At 43.4% G+C, this 17,554-nt stretch overlaps 1 protein-coding gene across 1 annotated transcript in view; it reads right to left on the bottom strand.

Annotated features, from left to right (window-relative positions):
• UNC5D (unc-5 netrin receptor D) overlaps positions 1-17,554 on the bottom strand; it is a 485,738-nt gene that overhangs the window by 21,802 nt on the left and 446,382 nt on the right. The window contains exons 12-14 of the mRNA XM_036250102.1: positions 16,670-16,838; positions 14,843-15,070; positions 6,348-6,497 (exon numbers count right to left, since the gene is read on the bottom strand). Coding sequence (XP_036105995.1) covers positions 6,348-6,497; positions 14,843-15,070; positions 16,670-16,838 — 547 coding nt within the window. The remainder of the gene's footprint in view (positions 1-6,347; positions 6,498-14,842; positions 15,071-16,669; positions 16,839-17,554) is intronic.

Genomic DNA, 17,554 nt, shown 5'->3' with positions numbered 1-17,554 from the left:
AAGCCTGTACAAGGTGCGGGCTGTTGGGACACAACCCTGTTTGCCGTGGCAGGGGCTGGAGCGGGGAAACGACACAGACTCACATCCCCATCTAGGGCGTGGACGGTGGAGGAGTGAGGTCATCACCACCCCTCTACATCAGCTGGGGCCCAAGAGCTCCAGCCGTCAGCACACGTGAAGTTTGAGGGCTCCGGGCATTCCCGGGAACCACCTGCTTCAGCGCTGTTTCCTGACATTCCTGACTTTGTGGCTCCCTACCATCAGTGGCGTTCTCTGACCCTGGTTCTCCCAGGCCTTCCAAAGGTTCCGTGAGCGCCTAACGCCCACGATGAAGTATCTCCTTGTTCAAAACAGCTTGAGTGGTTGATGTGTTCTTGACCAAAACAGCTCACTCAATAAACTCCAGTGGATTTGAAGAAGTTCTCTTAGACACTGATACAGCTTGGACAACACTGAAGGTGGGCTCCACGTGGAGACTGTCCTCTGTTAGGGGGCACGGTGGGAGAAGCACTAAGCTAACGGCCGGCCACAGCTTGCTCCCACCACCAGCAGGCCCGCACAGGTCCAAGACCGGTACCTCTTTCCCACGTTCCCTAGCAGAGGCTTTTACTTATCGTCCGATCTTGGTACACATGGCAGCGAAGGGCACTTCTGAGTGGCGTACCTCCCAACAACCTTTGGGGGAGCGATCTCCCATAAAGCATTCAGTAATGGCTTTGCGCCTGCACAAACCCTCCCCCAGCTAAAAATATCACGTGTTTACAAGTTCTGCTATTCCTTCCTGTTGGCCAAACTGTCTTTGTGTGCTTCGCCCTGAGCTTTTGTCTATTTCTCCCAGCACAGGTAACCTTGACCTCCTATGTCAGCCTCTGACATGTCCCTCTCTGCCTGTGGAGCATCTCTGCCACCTCTCCGTGGGGGACTCCCAGAGCTGGTATGCATCCCATTATCACCCACCCCTGGCTTAGATGCCTACCCCCTGCACGGCACTTTGTTTGGGCTGTGCCTCGGCTGGCAGCTGATGATTGGCACCATCCACGCTCACTGTTTCCATTCATGGTCCTCTCTCACCTTACTGGAGCTAGCTGGGCAACCAGCAAATGTTATAGTTACTTTACACCAGACCTTCAGTGAGAGTAACTATAACAGAGGGCTCTGGGGTTAACAGGCAGTTTTGCTTAACAAAGGTGGTTTTGCCTGCTAAGCTGGCTAAGGAAGCTTTTGTTTTCTAAAACTGAAATTAAGTCATTGCAGTGTAATAGTGTTGCTGGACGGAAGAGGGGGCCAGATGCCTCCGACACCTGTGGGCAGGAAGTTCTTTCCAACATCTTTATTTTTTTATTTATTTTTATTTTTTTATCCTCACCCGAGGACATTTTTCCATTTTTTTGTTCAGATAGAGCAGGAGGGAGAGAGAGGAAGAGAGAGAGAGAGAAACATTGATGTGAAAGGGACACATCGAGTGGCTGCCACCCACACGACCAACCAGGGCCGGGGACAAACTGCAACCGAGGTACGTGCCCTTAGCGGGAACCGAACCCGGGTCTCTCAATACCGCAGGCCGACGCTCCAACCGCTGTGCCAAACCGGCCAGGGCTCCAACATCTTTAGAACATGAATTCTCTAAGGCTCGGGAGGGAGGGAGAAGGGGTGCGCCTTCCTGGCATGGAATCACACTTCTGGGGCTGTAAAGTGATGTCCCTCAGTCCAGTCCTGGAAGACGGGCAGTGGTGGACTCAGCAGGGCCAGACATAAAGCCAAAGTCCAGAGTGTCCGTTCACGGTGCAGCTGTGTTCAGATCCGGGTCGGGCCAGACCAGTTCATTGATCTATTGTATGGGTCCTGCATGGCTGTGGGACATGGTGGGTGCAGGTGTGGGAGCCCTGTCAGCTGGGAGTCTGGCATGAGTGTGTGTGGGGAGAGAGAGAGAGAGAGAGAGAGAGAGAGAGAGAGAGAGAGAGAGAACAGAGGCAAGAGAGGGCTTTCCTTTGTCTAAAAGATTAAATATTCAGGTTTCAGGCACTTGTAGTGGCCACGCCCATTCTGACCACTGACTGGCTCCCAGGTGTGATGGGTAAGTACCTCCCACATCACTCAGACCTCACTGGGCTTGTGTCTGAACTGCCTTTGTCCAGCCCCTGCCCCCACATGGGGAACAGACCTGGAGTGTGTTAGTGGCAAGGTTCCAGGGAAGCTGTACACGTGGCATGCCTCCACTGCGTGGTCTCCCCTTTATCCTTCCCTGTTAAATAATAACCAGGTTATTGTGCCGCTAACAACAGAAGCTCTTGGATTGCAGGGTCAGTAGAGCTGGATTCAAGGTCCAGCTCTTAAACCTGTATTTTTTTTTTTTATGAGAGAGGGAGAGAGGGAGAAGAGAGAGAGAAACATCAATGTGAGAGAGACACATCGACTGGCTGCCACCCACAAGACTCCAACCAGGGCCGGGGACAGACTGCCACCAAAGTACATGCCCTTAGTGGGAACCAAACCTGGGTCTCTCTGGACCGCGGGCTGATGCTCTAACTGCTGAGCCAAACCAGCCAGGGCCAAACCTGTATTTTTTGTAGTGGATGTGAATCCTTGGTAAAGTTACCCCACAACGCCAACCCCCCAAAAATGACACTGACCATTTATTGAAAAGTGTCTTCTCTGGTATTACTGCTAAATTTCCTATATTTTCTCCTGAAAACATGGAAGAAAGGTAGGAGAGTGATGCCCACTGCAGAAATAATCTTTCCTTGCGAGGAAGATATGAGAATCAGCACACACACAAAATCCTTTTTTTCTTTCCACTCCACTGTACATCATCAAAACATTTCAAAAATCTGATTTTAAGACATTCTCAAAAGAATGTTTTATTGTTGACTTGAGTGGCAGCTCCCATTAGTGCTCCACAAAACATGGAGAGGGAAGAAAAGAAAAGAAAATAGAAAAGAAAAAAGAAAAGAAAAGAAAAGAAAAGAAAAGAAAAGAAAAGAAAAGAAAAGAAAAGAAAAGAAAAGAAAAGAACTAAACCACTGTGATTAGTGTGTTTTCAGGGCAATCATCTTTGCTTTTATTTATTCAAAAAAACAAAACAAAAACAAAAAAACACCAAGATGCTCGCTGAGCTGAGAGGAATTATGGGGGAAGAATAGGGGAGGACAAAGTATAGCAAAGCTATGAGTGTTTAAAGAATTCCGGAAATGTTTTTATTTCGATTCCCATTATAAGGAGGCTGCGAGCAGATGGAGAGAATGTAAATCACAGCCTCGCAGGAGGCAGACACTGGGTCCTCCAAGACGCACAGCACAGCATGCCGAAAAGACAGCTGCTCTTACCCTAGGGAGGAGACAGCCTGACTGTGTGTTTTGCAGGATTTAAAAAATTAAGTAATATTGTATACTCTTTATTACAGCTTCTCCAGTCCATAGTCAGCAAGGAATAAACAAAACCATGATTAAGTGGCAGGCAGGTCCCACTAGTCTATGGAGAGCAGAGCTATTTACCTCCTGGAGGAGGGTTTCTAAATCTGTGGAGGGGCCAACAGAGTAACCCTAATTTAGGTAGTCTTAAAAATCCTGAGACAAAAAGGGGGCGGATAAATACTGAATTGTTGATTTGGGGAGGACTAGCAGTGTGGGCCTCATTCTTCCTTCGAGTCAAAGCTGACGTGTGCTACTGCAGCCGGATCCAAGGACTCACGTGGCTTCCCTTTCCTCTCGCACGTGAACCTGGCTTCCCAAGCAGCTGGGCTGCAGCATGGCAGCCCATACGTGTGACCTCCAGAACCTCAGCCCGCAGGATTTGAAATCTAGGTGGTCCTCCGGTACATAGGCTCTCATCCCACAGCTCTGGACTCAACCTGGAACTCACGGCGTGTGAAAAACATTTCTCATGTGGCTGGTTGGTATCTGACAGAGCAAATACTCTCTGCACTAGACACCTCCCAGGCATGCACCTTCCAGAAACATTCCACCTTTCCCAGAAGACAGCTGGAAGGTTTCTTAGGAGAGGGGCCTTGGGTGCCCCTTTGAATATGTTGATTCCCAGATTCGTGATTTGAAATCAGAGAAAGGGAGAGAGGAAGAAGAAAAGGATGCCAAAGGTCTTCATGTTCTAGGTTGGAAGACGACAGGGTGACAAGGAGGTTTACCAGCTGCAGGAGAAACCCATGAGTGATGTCAGACACAGTCGTGAGATTTCTTGTCCCACAGTAGCTCCGTTAGTTCCCGTCCACTAAGTCCTAACGCAGAGCCATTCTCTGTCCCCCATGCCGAGTGTGTCAGCGCATACGATGTTCTACATGAGGCTCGAGCAGGCTGAACACCAACCCTCCCCGAAGTGCTTCCACTCGACGCCGGGAGCAAACACAGCAGGGCCATTAAGACAAGCACAATATGTATCCACACAAGCTGGGGAATTTCGGGGATGACGGGGGCAAGAACAGTGGTGGCAGGGGTGGTGGAGAGACAGGGGGAATGAAGCAGAAAGCCATTTGTGGGTAGAAAAAATGAAGTGGAAATGAACACTCAGTGGCAAGCCTCCTGGTGCAGAGAAAATTAAATTCTTTCTCAGCCTTCCAAGACTCTTTAGAATTATGCTCAATTACAGAAGGCAAATATTTATACACGTTCACAGCCTCCGAGCAATCCAACCCATTCCAGCAGGAAAGCTGGTTGGGTTTCCTGTAAGTCTGTTCCTTTTGCTTGGCCTGGCCTGCTGCATCCTCTGAGGTCGGCAGGCACTTGGACCCCCAAGCCTTTTCTGCCCAGGGTTCTCTTTGAAACCCCTGGTGACGGAATTATTACTGGCTAAGTACTGCTGAAAGGTTAGAGTTCTTTCACCTGAATTTTTATCTCCAAGTGTTAAACTTAATAGTTACTTTGGACTGAGTTACTTGCATTAGATCCAGTGGAGTGACATCCTTAAACCTATAAAGATGAATACAGAGTAATTTATATACTGCTAGTGTCTGGTTTAATAATACCTCGACATTCGATTTGGACGAGAAACTCTGAATACTGCTTTCAGGGAGATAGACACATCACATAAGTCTAGGATATCCTAAACAATATATGCATTCATAGAAAACTTCCCTCCATAAGCAAATATGCTGAACGTGCCAAAAACAGTTGTTCAGGGCTGTGAGAGGTGTTATTGTTCCTTTGAATGCACTAAGACTGCACGTAGAAGGGCAATTCCCAAGGTAATGAAAAGTCTGAAAAGTATATGGGGATATACAGTCCCGTCCAATTTGAAAATTCTGAATTTTAGACATTGAAAGGGATGGCAGTTCAACTTCTTACTAGCTCTTATGATGCAGTCAAGGTTTTGCTCTTTGTGATGTGGCTTGTTCCCATTCTGATAGGCGGGTATGCCCTGTGCAAGTTTTTTCATTTTTTTAATTTTTTAAATGAATGCTGCAAGGATGAAAGGTTAAAATACCCACAGGGCTCTGCAGGTGATGTTGATGGGCAGAATGCAGGAGTTTGAAGGCCTCCTGTGATTCCAGATCAATATCACTCCACCAGAACTTTTCCAGAGCTAAGGAAATGTCCTGTCGCTGGAAGCGCAGGTGACTCTGGCTTAAGAGACTGTGGTAGACCAGCCGGCTGTTTATAATGACGACACTAGGAATCTCTGTATAATCTTATGGCATAGTCACATGTTAAGAGATCATTTTATGCTAAGCCACCACTCATATTCTCTGAAAGTTATATCCAAGGAGACACTAAGCCATTTTGTAATTTTTTTTAAAAATTCTCTGATATAGAGTTATATGAGCAATAACATATGTGAGTATCTTTATATTGATGAAAGGATTCTAAGAGGCATTCTCTTTTCTTTGTTTCTCAATTTATAATTTCTTCTTCACATCTTGCCCAATCCATTTGGCAGCAAGAACTTCATATATTTAGGATATAAACCTCTTGTTTCCACCGGGCCAGCCACAGCTCTCTACAACTCCAAACCACCCTTAAACGGTGTCTCATTGACATCCAGTTCATTAGTTGTTGGACATGATTAAAACACTATCTCATGATGAACTGATTTTAATGAAAATAAACCAACAAACAAGCCTTGCTCTGAGTTGTTAAATCACCACCTTCCACCTATAGCAACGATTTGAACACAAGAGGGGAGACACGTCACATTACCTGAGGCATAAGCGCCTCTTTCCCCACCTGTTAGAAACTTGCGAATTTATGACAATATGTTTAATTGCCTGTGTGTGGCCCAAACCGTTACATCTCTGACAGTTCTGATATTAAATCCATACTTTTGGAGGAGGAAAGTCAAGAGCACCCTCACCAGGTTTTGTGACATGCTGGCTGCTTAAAACAAAGCCATTTGGCAGGTACCTGGCATGCAGTGAACGGTTTAATTCTCCAGAGGAACGGGGGGATATCGAGGACAGAGATCTGAAGACTAAAGGTGTTCCCTTTGAAATGCAGCAACTTGGGTTCTTCCAGTAGCTGTCCGCCTTGATGCCGCTCATCTGAAACCACTTCCTACAGGACAGGGAGAAGAAAAGAGGCACAGTGATGAAGTATCCAAGTCTCTCCAGGTTTTCCCTCCACGGATACGTATGCTCACTACCCGTGTCCCCAGAAACAGGCCAACAGCATGACGGATGCGGTCCTCTTTTCCCCTCCACACGCTTGCAAGGTCAAGACCAAGGACAGAAAGCTGCTGAGGAATAGGTTTGGGGCGGGGAGAAGCAATTGTTCTTTATTATTATGTTGCTTAGGTTTTAAACATGCTGTGCTTTTCTTTAAAAGACCTCCATTGCACCAAGCAAATTTTAGCACTGTTGAACTTCCACAATTGTATAAATTTCATTCTGATAAGACCATAATTGGGATGTTTTTGTACCTAACCTTGACACATCATCATATTTTACAATAAAGGTAGAAACAGCTGCCTTCCTATCTGGTTCACTTGTTCATCACTAACACAGGCATTATCCATATTTATTCTTTAGCTCAAAATAGATGTTCCAGAGTGCACTTGTCATGTTTATTTGTACTAATGTTTGTAAAAGTTTGTAAAATGTTTCCAAAGGCCAGGAAAAAAAGTTATCAAGTCAGTTTTATCTCAGAAAAAAAATAAATAAATAATCCATTTCCTGAGAGAAATACTCCTGCATCTGTCACTGAGAAATCATTATAAATATATTTCATGCAAACACAATGCACGAACATCCTATTGAGTAAACCACTTAATTGGATCCAAATTTGTGTTGTTCAGAAACACTGGGGAGACGCCAGGACAGGTGAAATGATAGACGTGACTTCTGCAAAACCCTTAGCTACTGTGCGAGGGGAGAGACTTTCAGTGTCGCTAGAGATAAGAGATCTCCCTAAATCGATTTCTTTTTAAATCACCATTAATTTACTTATACCTTTCTTGCAGAGCTAGGATAAACAAGAAAACTGAAATTCTTTAATTATGTCCTATAATCTTTCCAGATTGTAAAAAAAGATGGTAAGAAGTCAGGCAAATAGGTTTAGAAGTACAGTATAAATAACTTTTAATTATAAATATAAATTTCAATTACCAGCAGCTTCAAAGTTTATCTTAATCTCTCTCTCTCTCTCTCTCTCTTCTATGTATAAAATAACATTAATACAAACACTTGACTAAGAAGCGGCTGCCCAGCTTTAATCCTTCATGTACATATAAATCAGTTGCTAAGTATCTTCTGTTAGGACTGACTGTTTCAATTTCAATGTCATTTCCTGCAGCTCTTTGGTCTTGCTAGTGGGAGGGTGTTTACGGGGGCCGTTAGGTCACTTGGGCTGAGTTCTGTGATGATGGAAATATTTTCTCTCTGAGCTGTGGAATATGCCACTCACTAGCCACAGTGGCATTGAGCACTTGAGAAGTGGCTAGAGTGACCTTGAAATTTACTTTTTCATTCCACTAAATTTAAATTAAATTCCTGCGTAGTCAGTCATTACTGTACCTGACAGTGCTGTGCTAAGTGATCGCTAATGTTGTGCCTCTAAGAATTGGGTAGAACGTGGCAGTCAGTGTCCAGTGAGGGCCTCGAACAGTGGGCAGCAAGTGGCAGGGTGGGGAGAAAAGGAAATTCACTCTGGATGCTGACTTCAGGTCTTTTACAGATGTTCGTCACTGCTTCCTTCTTGTGAGATCAGTGAGTGTCCACCGGCTGTGTTTGAGCTGGATTTTGGGTGTACAGAAACAAAACTCTCTGCACCAAGGAGCTCACAGTCTGGTGAGAGCGTCAGAGAAGTAGGCTTCTGGTGATAAGGATGGGGGTAGTCCAACGTACGTGTGCCTGGAAGTTAAGGCAGGACGAAGGGTACCTAACCCAGACGGGAGGAGAGGCCAGGAAGGGGCCAGAAAATTAAGAGAGGAAGTCATATTTGAGCTGACTCTTAAAGTAAAATAGGGCTGCCCTGGCTGGTTTGGCTCAGTGGTTGGTTAGAGCATCGGCCCGTGGATCAAAGGGTCCTGGGTTCAACTCCAGCCAAGGGCATGTACCTCAGTTGCGGTTTGTCCCTGGTCCCGGTTAGGGTTGTGCGGGTAGCAATCAGTCGATGTGTCTCTCTCACATCCATGTTTTTCTCTCTCACTCTCTCCCACTCTGTCTGAAGATAAATGTAAATATATCCTCGAGTGAGGATTTAAGTAAATAAATAAAGTAAAATAGGGCCTCGTCATAGGAAGTGGAGGGAGCGTTCCTTCCAGATCAGAGCAGGGGAGCACAGGGCACGGAGGCCAGACAGAGCTGCAGTGGAGGGTTGGGGCGGGAAGCGTGTGGCTGGAGACGCTGCCGGTGTTGGGCCGGGGCGGATCCTGAGTTCTCCCTCGCTGTGCTCAGGGCTTGTATTTTAGTTAGAGTGACGTTGCTCAGGATTTAAGGTGCGTGGGAATCTTCTGGGGGCTACATACACTTCTAAAGAGTTCTCATCTTGTAAATCCAAATGGAAACACAGGATTCTAATCTCATTATTGTGTGGTTTTAGGCAAGTTACTTATTTTTCTTTAGGCCTGAGTTCTTTACATGAGTTTATTCATAGCCAAGCCAAATAATTAGCATGATAATACACTAACTTCTTTTGGCAATTCTCGTGCAAGGTTAGAAACAAGTACAGATAAGAAATGTGCTTATTGCTTATTAAAACCATATTTAAGCCACAGAATTACAATAGTATTGAGTCTTCAAAGTATAGTTGATGAGGTTTTCTGCAGTCTACTTCTTTTCTTTCAGTCTAACATGCTGGAAGGAACAGAGAATTTAAACGGAGGTCAGGGGCTGAAATGATTTCTTTGACATCATGGTATTACTTAGTGCTGAGCTAGGCTATTTTAATATTTAGAATCATCACACCAGAAGGGAACTTCATCAAGTTTTCAATCACTAAGTACCTTATTGACAGATGAAAACATGCAGACCCCCACCCCCAAGAGAGTTATTTGCCTAAAGCCATATGGTTAGTGAGCAAGTGAAGACTAGAATAGGGTAACTTGGTCATTGTCTAGTATTTTTTCTACTACATTTTTCTGAATTTTCCTGTACTATGCTTGATTTTAAAAATATTTTTATTGATTTTTATCTTTTTTTTTTTTTTTCATTTTGTTTAGATAGAGTGGGAGGGAGAAAGAGGAAGAGAGAAACATTGACGTGAAAGGGACCCATCGAGTGGTCGCCACCTGCACGACCCAACCAGGGCCGGGGACAAACCGCAACCGAGGTACATGCCCTTAGCGGGAATCGAACCTAGGTCTCTCTGGACCACTCCAACCACAGAGCCAAATCAGTCAGGGCTTTTATTGATTTTTAGAGAGAGAGGAAGGAAGAGGGAGAGAGAGAAACATCTATGTGAGAGCAGAACATGGATCAGCTGCCTCTTGTATGCCTCCTACTGGGGATCTAGCCCGTAACCCGGACACATGCCTTGACCAGGAATCAAACCAGCAAACTTTTGGTTCATGGGACGATGCTCAACCAACTGAGCAACTCCAGCCAGGGCTTGATTTTTTTTTTAAATAAAATATAATGTGATAGTCAGACTACTACTAACTCTGTCCCATAAGTAATTTTTCATTGATGCAAGATATATGTAAACATATATGTAAAGATATATAAGTCGGTCTGTACTTGCCCTAGGGCTATATATACTAAGTAATCCCTGAAATGCGGAGTGAAGAACATTAGGAATTTAATAAGCAAATATCTACATACAGTTATCACGGAGGAAAATGGTACTTTTTAAAATTTTCTGCTATTGGGCTCCAAATTTAAATATAACTATGATTTATTTTTGCTTTTTTGGCTTACCATATATTGAACCAACTGTATACAATTAAGTGTCTCGTAATCTTGCCCAAAATATTAAGCAATTATGGTTATTCTGTAACAAAACAACTAATTATTAAAATGAAGAAGCCCAATAATGAACTAATGCCTGTATTTATATATTTGTAAAGGCACAATTGGTTTTCGAATTAAAGAAATAAACTCCAGAGTCCAAGCTTTAAAACACTCGTCAAATAGAGTGAATTGTACTTGACACAGAATTCCCAGTTATTCCCCCAACTTCTTGCATTCTTCTCAGGGGCTGGGGCTGGACATCGACATTTTTAACTGCTCCTCAGATGGCTCTGAACCCTGGCTGGGACACAAGTAACTGCTGAGCTAGTGCTCAGTCACTCAGGGGGACGCACCGCCCAGAGTGGGGCCTGATGTTCAGAGGTTTTTGCCTAGCTGCTTCCTGCATACTAAGGACCTTCTGTTAAATCTATTGTTAAATTGATATCTGCATTAATTAAACGAGAAAACAGGGCCTTGTCAGTTTCTTGTACATGAAATGTTGCTAAAGGCTCTGGTTGGTGGTTTTTCCAGTCTCTCTGCATCACCGTTTCACACTGGGGGCTGCTCGTCATCCAGGTCTAGGAGCTGTGGCCAAGAAATGTGTGCTCTGGGCCCACAGAGCTCTTTATGTGGATTTAATGAGACAGACAACAAAATTCAGGTGTGCTGCAGGGATACGAAAACAGGCAGGCCGAATTTACATATTTATGAGACAAAACTGTTTGAACTTAAGTGTGCGCGCACGCATACACACACACACACACACACACACACACACACACACGGAAAAATTATGTTGCTGTGGTGTTTTCCTTTAAATGCTTTACGTGAACAATATTTCCCAAGGTTGCGTTATTGATAAATACAAGAACTACATCTGGAGGAAATCCTTTGAAATTAGATTCTAAATCCACATTAATGCCAAGTAAGTAATGAGCACCAAGAGGTACCGAATAGGAGGGCTGGGCGCAGCGGAGGATAAGGCAAGCACTTAATTCCTTGCTTTCTCTATGTCATGGTTTGTCTGAGTGCTCTCTCTCTCTCTCTGTGTGTGCGCGCACATGTGTGTGTGTGTGTGTGTGTGTGTGTGAGAGAGAGAGAGAGAGAGAAAGAGAGAACACAATCACAAAAACCTAGCTTTTAAAATGTTACTGCTCTGAACAATATATCACCATCCCTCAACCTTTGCTTTGACTTCATCCAAGGAGGTGATGTCAAACACAGAGACATAAAATGGCAGCTCTAATTATTATAGAAACACGGCAGTGGGAAGGAGAAGGAGTCATTTGGTCCTTCTCTCCCTCTTCTCATGTTCAGGCAGATGGCATTTTTATTTTTAAAGAACATACCTGAGCTGAAGTAATTTTTATAGGGATGTTTTTAGATGTATTATCAGAACAGATCTTAAAAAAAAAAAAAATCTGAAGCTAATTCAATTACATTTTGCCAAGGTGTTTGAGGCATTTGTTCTTGTTATTCAAAGCTGCTATGATTCAAACAAAATCTCCCCAGAGCAAATAAAGAGCAACAGTAGCCCTGCCTGCAGGAGGGTTAAGGAAGGAGGACGTGTCTGAAGACCTAACATGTTTCTGTTTGATGACTAAAATCCTCTAAAGGAATATTTTTTGGTGAAACCATTATATTGCTAGGCCCTCACCTAGTTCTAAGAGGACTGGTGTGTTGGGTCTGGAGAGGGTGGGGTTTTAAGGATTTTATGGGACATAATTTCCCAATGAGATTTGACTGAAATGAAAGATAGAACCATGCCCATTAATCAGGCTTCTTTCTTGGTTAAGAGTACAGCTCTAGTTGGGCATGTATTTGTCATCATTTCCTTGAGATATAAAAAAATGTACAATAAATGTAGTGACTATACAACCATACTTGTATCTACTTCCAAATCACAACTATCATTTTCATTACAGTGATAACAGGCAAATTCCTAGATAGGTGATTTCGGTAGAAATGCTTCATGGAAAACTACGTATTAATTCTGATGAGGAAGCCAAGGTTCCATCAGCATTATAGAAAATGAGTCACCATTGCATACCATACTTTTAGCTCATACCACACAAATTGGGGAAACTCATATTAACAAGTGACGTCTTTTAGATATTTTAAAATGTGACTTGATGCTAAGGCGTTCTTAAAGGAGAACTGTTTTAATGGATTAGTAACTATATAACACGCCCCTCTAAATTAAATACCACATATGAAGCCGTGAAAAATAAGACATAGATGATTTGGGATCTAAGGTGGTTTAAATGAACCTGTGTAAAAGGGCCTGAGCACATGCACTTAGTAAGGTAAAAATCCAGAAAGCAAGATCCTTTTACAAGCAAAACCCAAAGATTAAGGCCAGGGAGCACAATAGTTGTGAAGAGAAAAGCTGCAAGTTATGTTTTAATCTTTCTGTGGGTCAGAAAAGCTATTCAACCGTAGCGGATGCTCTCTCAGGACCCCGAGGGGGAAGCATGTCCTTTGCTGCTCATGACAGCTGTCAAGTACATCCTGTCAATAACAAGGACAACCAAACCCAACCTTAACATCAGCTTTTTAGTTTTTCAATCCTCACCCAAGGATATTTTTCTATTTATCTTCAGATAGAGTGGGAGAGAGGGAGAAAGAGAGAAACATCGATGTGAGAGAGACACATCGACTGGCTGCCTCCCGCACTACTCCAGACCAGGGCTGGGGACGGACTGCAACTGAGGTACGTGCCCTTGACCAGAGTCGAACCCACGATTCATTGGTCCACAGGCCGACACTCTATCCATTGAGCCAAACTGGCCAGGGCTTAACATCAGCTTTATTCGACACCATAGGAGAGAGAAAGAATCACTGGAAGAGGTAAATAGATTATGAAAAATGGGGTCAAAAGTACTTCCACTGGAAAACGTTTCTCTAAAGCAAAATTAAAGAGTTTTAAGAAACATCTCTAGATGATGAAATTAAGGTATTTGGATTTGATTCAGAGGGAGAACGCCATTCGCCTGGCATTAACTAAGGAGAGCATTACCCACAGGAGAGGGTAGTGGCTGGGAAAGCTGTGTTCGGGGCCTCATTCACATTCATCTGTGAACAGCTGAGCTGTTGTGGAGTCTGCTAGCAGTCAACAAGAATAAAAATAGATTATTTGGAAAGTCTATTAGAATAAACTCTTTAGGTAAATGTTTAACTCACTGGTGTTCACAACAGCAGTGAGACCATTATTCAGGTAACATTCTAAACTGGTCATGGAGGCTTACTTCCGAACGTCTGCGACAGACATCCTCACAAGCACACCAGGCAGCCGTGGACCATGCACCTGACTCAGGAGACCCTTCCCTGGCCTCCCCGCCCCCTTCAGTTCACTCGGCGTTCGGAGTCCGGCTGGGTTACTAAACATCCAACCTGCGTCATGGTACATTTAATAATTTTTAAGTGATAGTAACACTCTCATTACATTCCCAGAGAAATCTTTTCAGTAGGGGTGGCGAAAGCAGATGAAGGCCATAGAATGCCTATCGTAGGGTGAGGTGTAGCTACTTACACTGAAGTTCTTTACACTACAAAGGAACCCACTTACGGGCAGCCGAATAGTAAGTGTGCCCTTCAGAGTGACCTGTGCTATCTAAGAGATGGTCCAGGAAGGTTTAGAAATACAGGTTGGTACTGTGTCTTCTTTGCAGGTCATTGTATCTCTTTTCTTGGTAAACATGAGTTTTTCCAGCTCAGTGTCTTAAAAGCTAGTTACTGAGGAAATGCTCTGCATGATGAACTTGATGATCCAGGGCTGGGCTAGCAGGGATCTGGGATGAGGTGTGTCAGGAGATCTCTGCTCTTTATACGGGCACAGCTTACACTGCCCCTTCTGTACCATCCTTGCCGCTACTAATAAACCCACACTCTTTGTGAGCTGCTAATTTCAAGTAAATCAAACATGATTAAAAGTACCAAAAATGGAAAGGAACCTTGAACCATCTCTGCCCTAGTAGCCCTAATAATTAATAGACCAGGATTTATAAATTAAATTTGTAATTTATAAGGCATGATTTATCATTGTTGTTCTCTAATTACAATCTTCGGTTGATTCAAGCAATTTTCTCGCTGCCCCTGCACATCAAATAACTTGTGTCTGGAGCTCATCCCATTCTCCTTTCTTAGCATGGTATCCTTTTCTCCTCTGCTCCTAAATCTCATCCGTTCATGACAGTCCAGAGTTCTCAAAACTCTTCTCCAATCCCTCTATTGAATTGGGTCTCTGTTTGCTGAATTCCAACTACACCTCTAGTCTTTGACAATTTAGCACACATTGCATTCATTTAACCCTCTCTTCTTGTGACAGCCAGGTACCTACGCACCTTCTTGGACACACAGTAAACACAGCTCGAGCTTCAAGACAGGTGTCCCCATCAAGCCAGTGGTGTGGGTCCATTTACCAGACCTTCAGCAATAGAATTCTCTGTTGATACTGATCTTTAGGAAACCCCATGCTTTCATGAAACAAAAGAATTATAGAGAAAGGCTGACCTGAAACGCACAAGGGGTATTGTCCACACAGTAGACTCTCAGGTTGTAATCCAGAGAGTTGCAGGACATGCAGCCGAAGACTGCCACCTTGAGTTGCTTCACGGCACAGTCTGTGATTGGTTCTCCAGTGAGGGCGTATGTCCCAAAGCTGTCGAGGAGCACATGACATGCAAAGGGGTCCAAAAGGCAGTAACAGGATGTGGATTCATCCTCCACTGACATCACTTCCTGTTGGGAAAAGGTGTGTTAAAATATCTCAGTTTGGAAATAAGATATGATTTAACAGTTACTTTCCAAGGGCATAAGCAAACAAATACTTTCATTGCCCCGATTTTCTTACCATTAAATGTTCTTCTATCAAAATAACTGCTTACATCAGCAACTCAAGAAATGGTTCTATGCAGTGTTAGAATTCTATTCAATAGGTTATAACAAACATCCGTTTCAAAGTTCTTCTATTTTTGGTTAATTTGTTCAATGCTGAATTTAAAAAATTGTCTGAAACACTAACATCAATAAGCAAACATTTATATTTTTGCAAAGGTCTTTTGCTGAAAATATCTTTCCATATCTTTAAGGTACTATAGATATATATTTTTTCTAATATTTTATCCTCTTTCATTTCACCAAAATCATTCACAAGGAACTATTAAATAAATGGTTTGGATAAGATGTACTAAGAGTATTTTCCTCTCCCTGATAAGAACTTAGGTACGTGTGGCTGGTTTGGTAGAGCATCAATCTCACACCGTCTGGATGTGAATGATTGCGAGGAAGTACTGAGAAGAGAACTTAAAGAGGTGGGAATCTGGGCAAAGCAAAACATAATGAAGAAGACACCGAAACCTGGCCCCGTTAGGAAACCTGTGGAACTTCAGGCTCCAGAAAATTTGCCTGTGGTTTATGAGGACCGAATAAATAGCAGAGCGCACTTTCGGTGGTGAATACGGACTGCGCGGCAGACATAGCTGGGCAGAGCAAATGTAATCCACCGCAGCAACTGATGCTGTTCTTCTCATAGGGAAACATGATTTTCCTTCTACTCCTTTTGCCGGAAGTACCTCCTGGGAGGTGGGATCCCTGGGCTAGCTGAAATGGGTCACTGTGTTCCAACAAGATAATTCACCTGCTTTCATGCAAACTGACTTCCGACGGACATAAGAGGAATCACTATCAGACAGATAAATCAGAGGTTTCACTTAAAACAGTAATTCCACTGCAATTTTTCTTTGCTGTGACTGTCTCTCTTGTCTCATGTTTCCTCACTCTCTTTTCTTGTCTCTTTTGTTCTTTCTTTGTGCTGTAAGTTTTACGTGTGCTCATAAACACAGGGAAACACACTCAGAATAATTTTGATGCATTCATTAATTCACTGAAATATATTTATCACCTACTGCATTACTGAATACTTAAACATAGATTTGTTATAATCCCTGTGATGATAAAACAGATTCAGTGATTTTCATATAACCCCCATTTATATAATCCCGCATAATCCTCAAGATGACAAAAACAGATATAGTGACAAAGTCTTATGTACCAAACAGGGGCACATAAGGATATATGTCTGTGTGGGGAATTACAACTGTATTCTAAAACCAAACAAAAGAGCTTGGAATTCTCTCATCTCTCTTTTCCATTATGCTGGAAAACCACTAACCGATACCTTCAGGGTGTTATAAGACACATGTCACCAATCCTCTGCAAAACAAGAAAATGTTTACAAATTTCACAGCTGACTCTTGGTGTTCAAAGAGCCTAAGGTTAAAACTATCCCGCCCAGGGAACCCACATCCTGCTTTTCAAAACGATTAAATAGGGTCTCACCTCCCACGTGCCCTGCTGTGTCCTCTTCTTTAGATGGATATTCCAGTGCTCAGAACTGACGTCCGCACAGTGTGGTATGGTCAAGGCGAAGGGAGTGGTGACCATCATGTCTGGAGGACCACAGGTGACTTCAGGGCTCAGGAGCACCTCTGATCCATCTGACTGGAGGCTTTGCAGTTGGGAAGGAATAAAAGAGAGAAGCATGTCAAGGAGGGGGCTCGTCTGGATGAGAATTCAGCTATAGACTGAGGTTCTCTTCAGGCTGAGCACAGCCCTCCTGGCTGGCACCACGCGCAGAGGCTGGTCTGGACCGCAGCCATTCCTCCTGAGCTCCCAAGCACACCAGCTGAGCTTCAGCCTAGATTTCAAGTCTGGGTCTGACCACAAAAGAACAAATGCTCTTCAAAAGTAAAGGGCAGAACAGAACAAAGCAAGGCTTGGCTGGTGTGTCACACACCAACGAGGGAATCCTTATGCTTATTGATAACATTATTAATGACCAAAGCCAAGAACGGCACTGAAATGACTAATCTGGTAATCTCACCATCAGATTCCTGTCTTCAAATACGTTCTACAATTATTTTTAATGCTAGTAAGTGATAAAACAAATTATTATGAAACAAAGCAACACTTTCAAACACACCTGAATTAAGTATGTCTCTTCTGGTTTTGAAATCATTTATTTTCTGCTAATGCACAGACACATAGATTACATAGTGACAACGCAGTCAACAACTCATTATAAATGTGCATAATCAAACACACACACACACACACACACACGCACGCACATATCTTTCAACTCTTTTCTACTCTAGATCTAAATTTAAATCATTGTACCTAAAGCTGGTGTTCAGATTTTTCTGTGTTGTGAATTGTTTACGA

This window comes from Molossus molossus, unplaced genomic scaffold (genome assembly GCF_014108415.1).
Source record: "Molossus molossus isolate mMolMol1 unplaced genomic scaffold, mMolMol1.p scaffold_m16_p_9, whole genome shotgun sequence".
In the NCBI taxonomy this organism is placed as follows: Eukaryota; Metazoa; Chordata; class Mammalia; order Chiroptera; family Molossidae; genus Molossus; species Molossus molossus.
The sequence above is the reverse complement of the archived record's forward strand: the minus strand, read 5'-3'. Positions and strand labels throughout refer to the sequence as shown.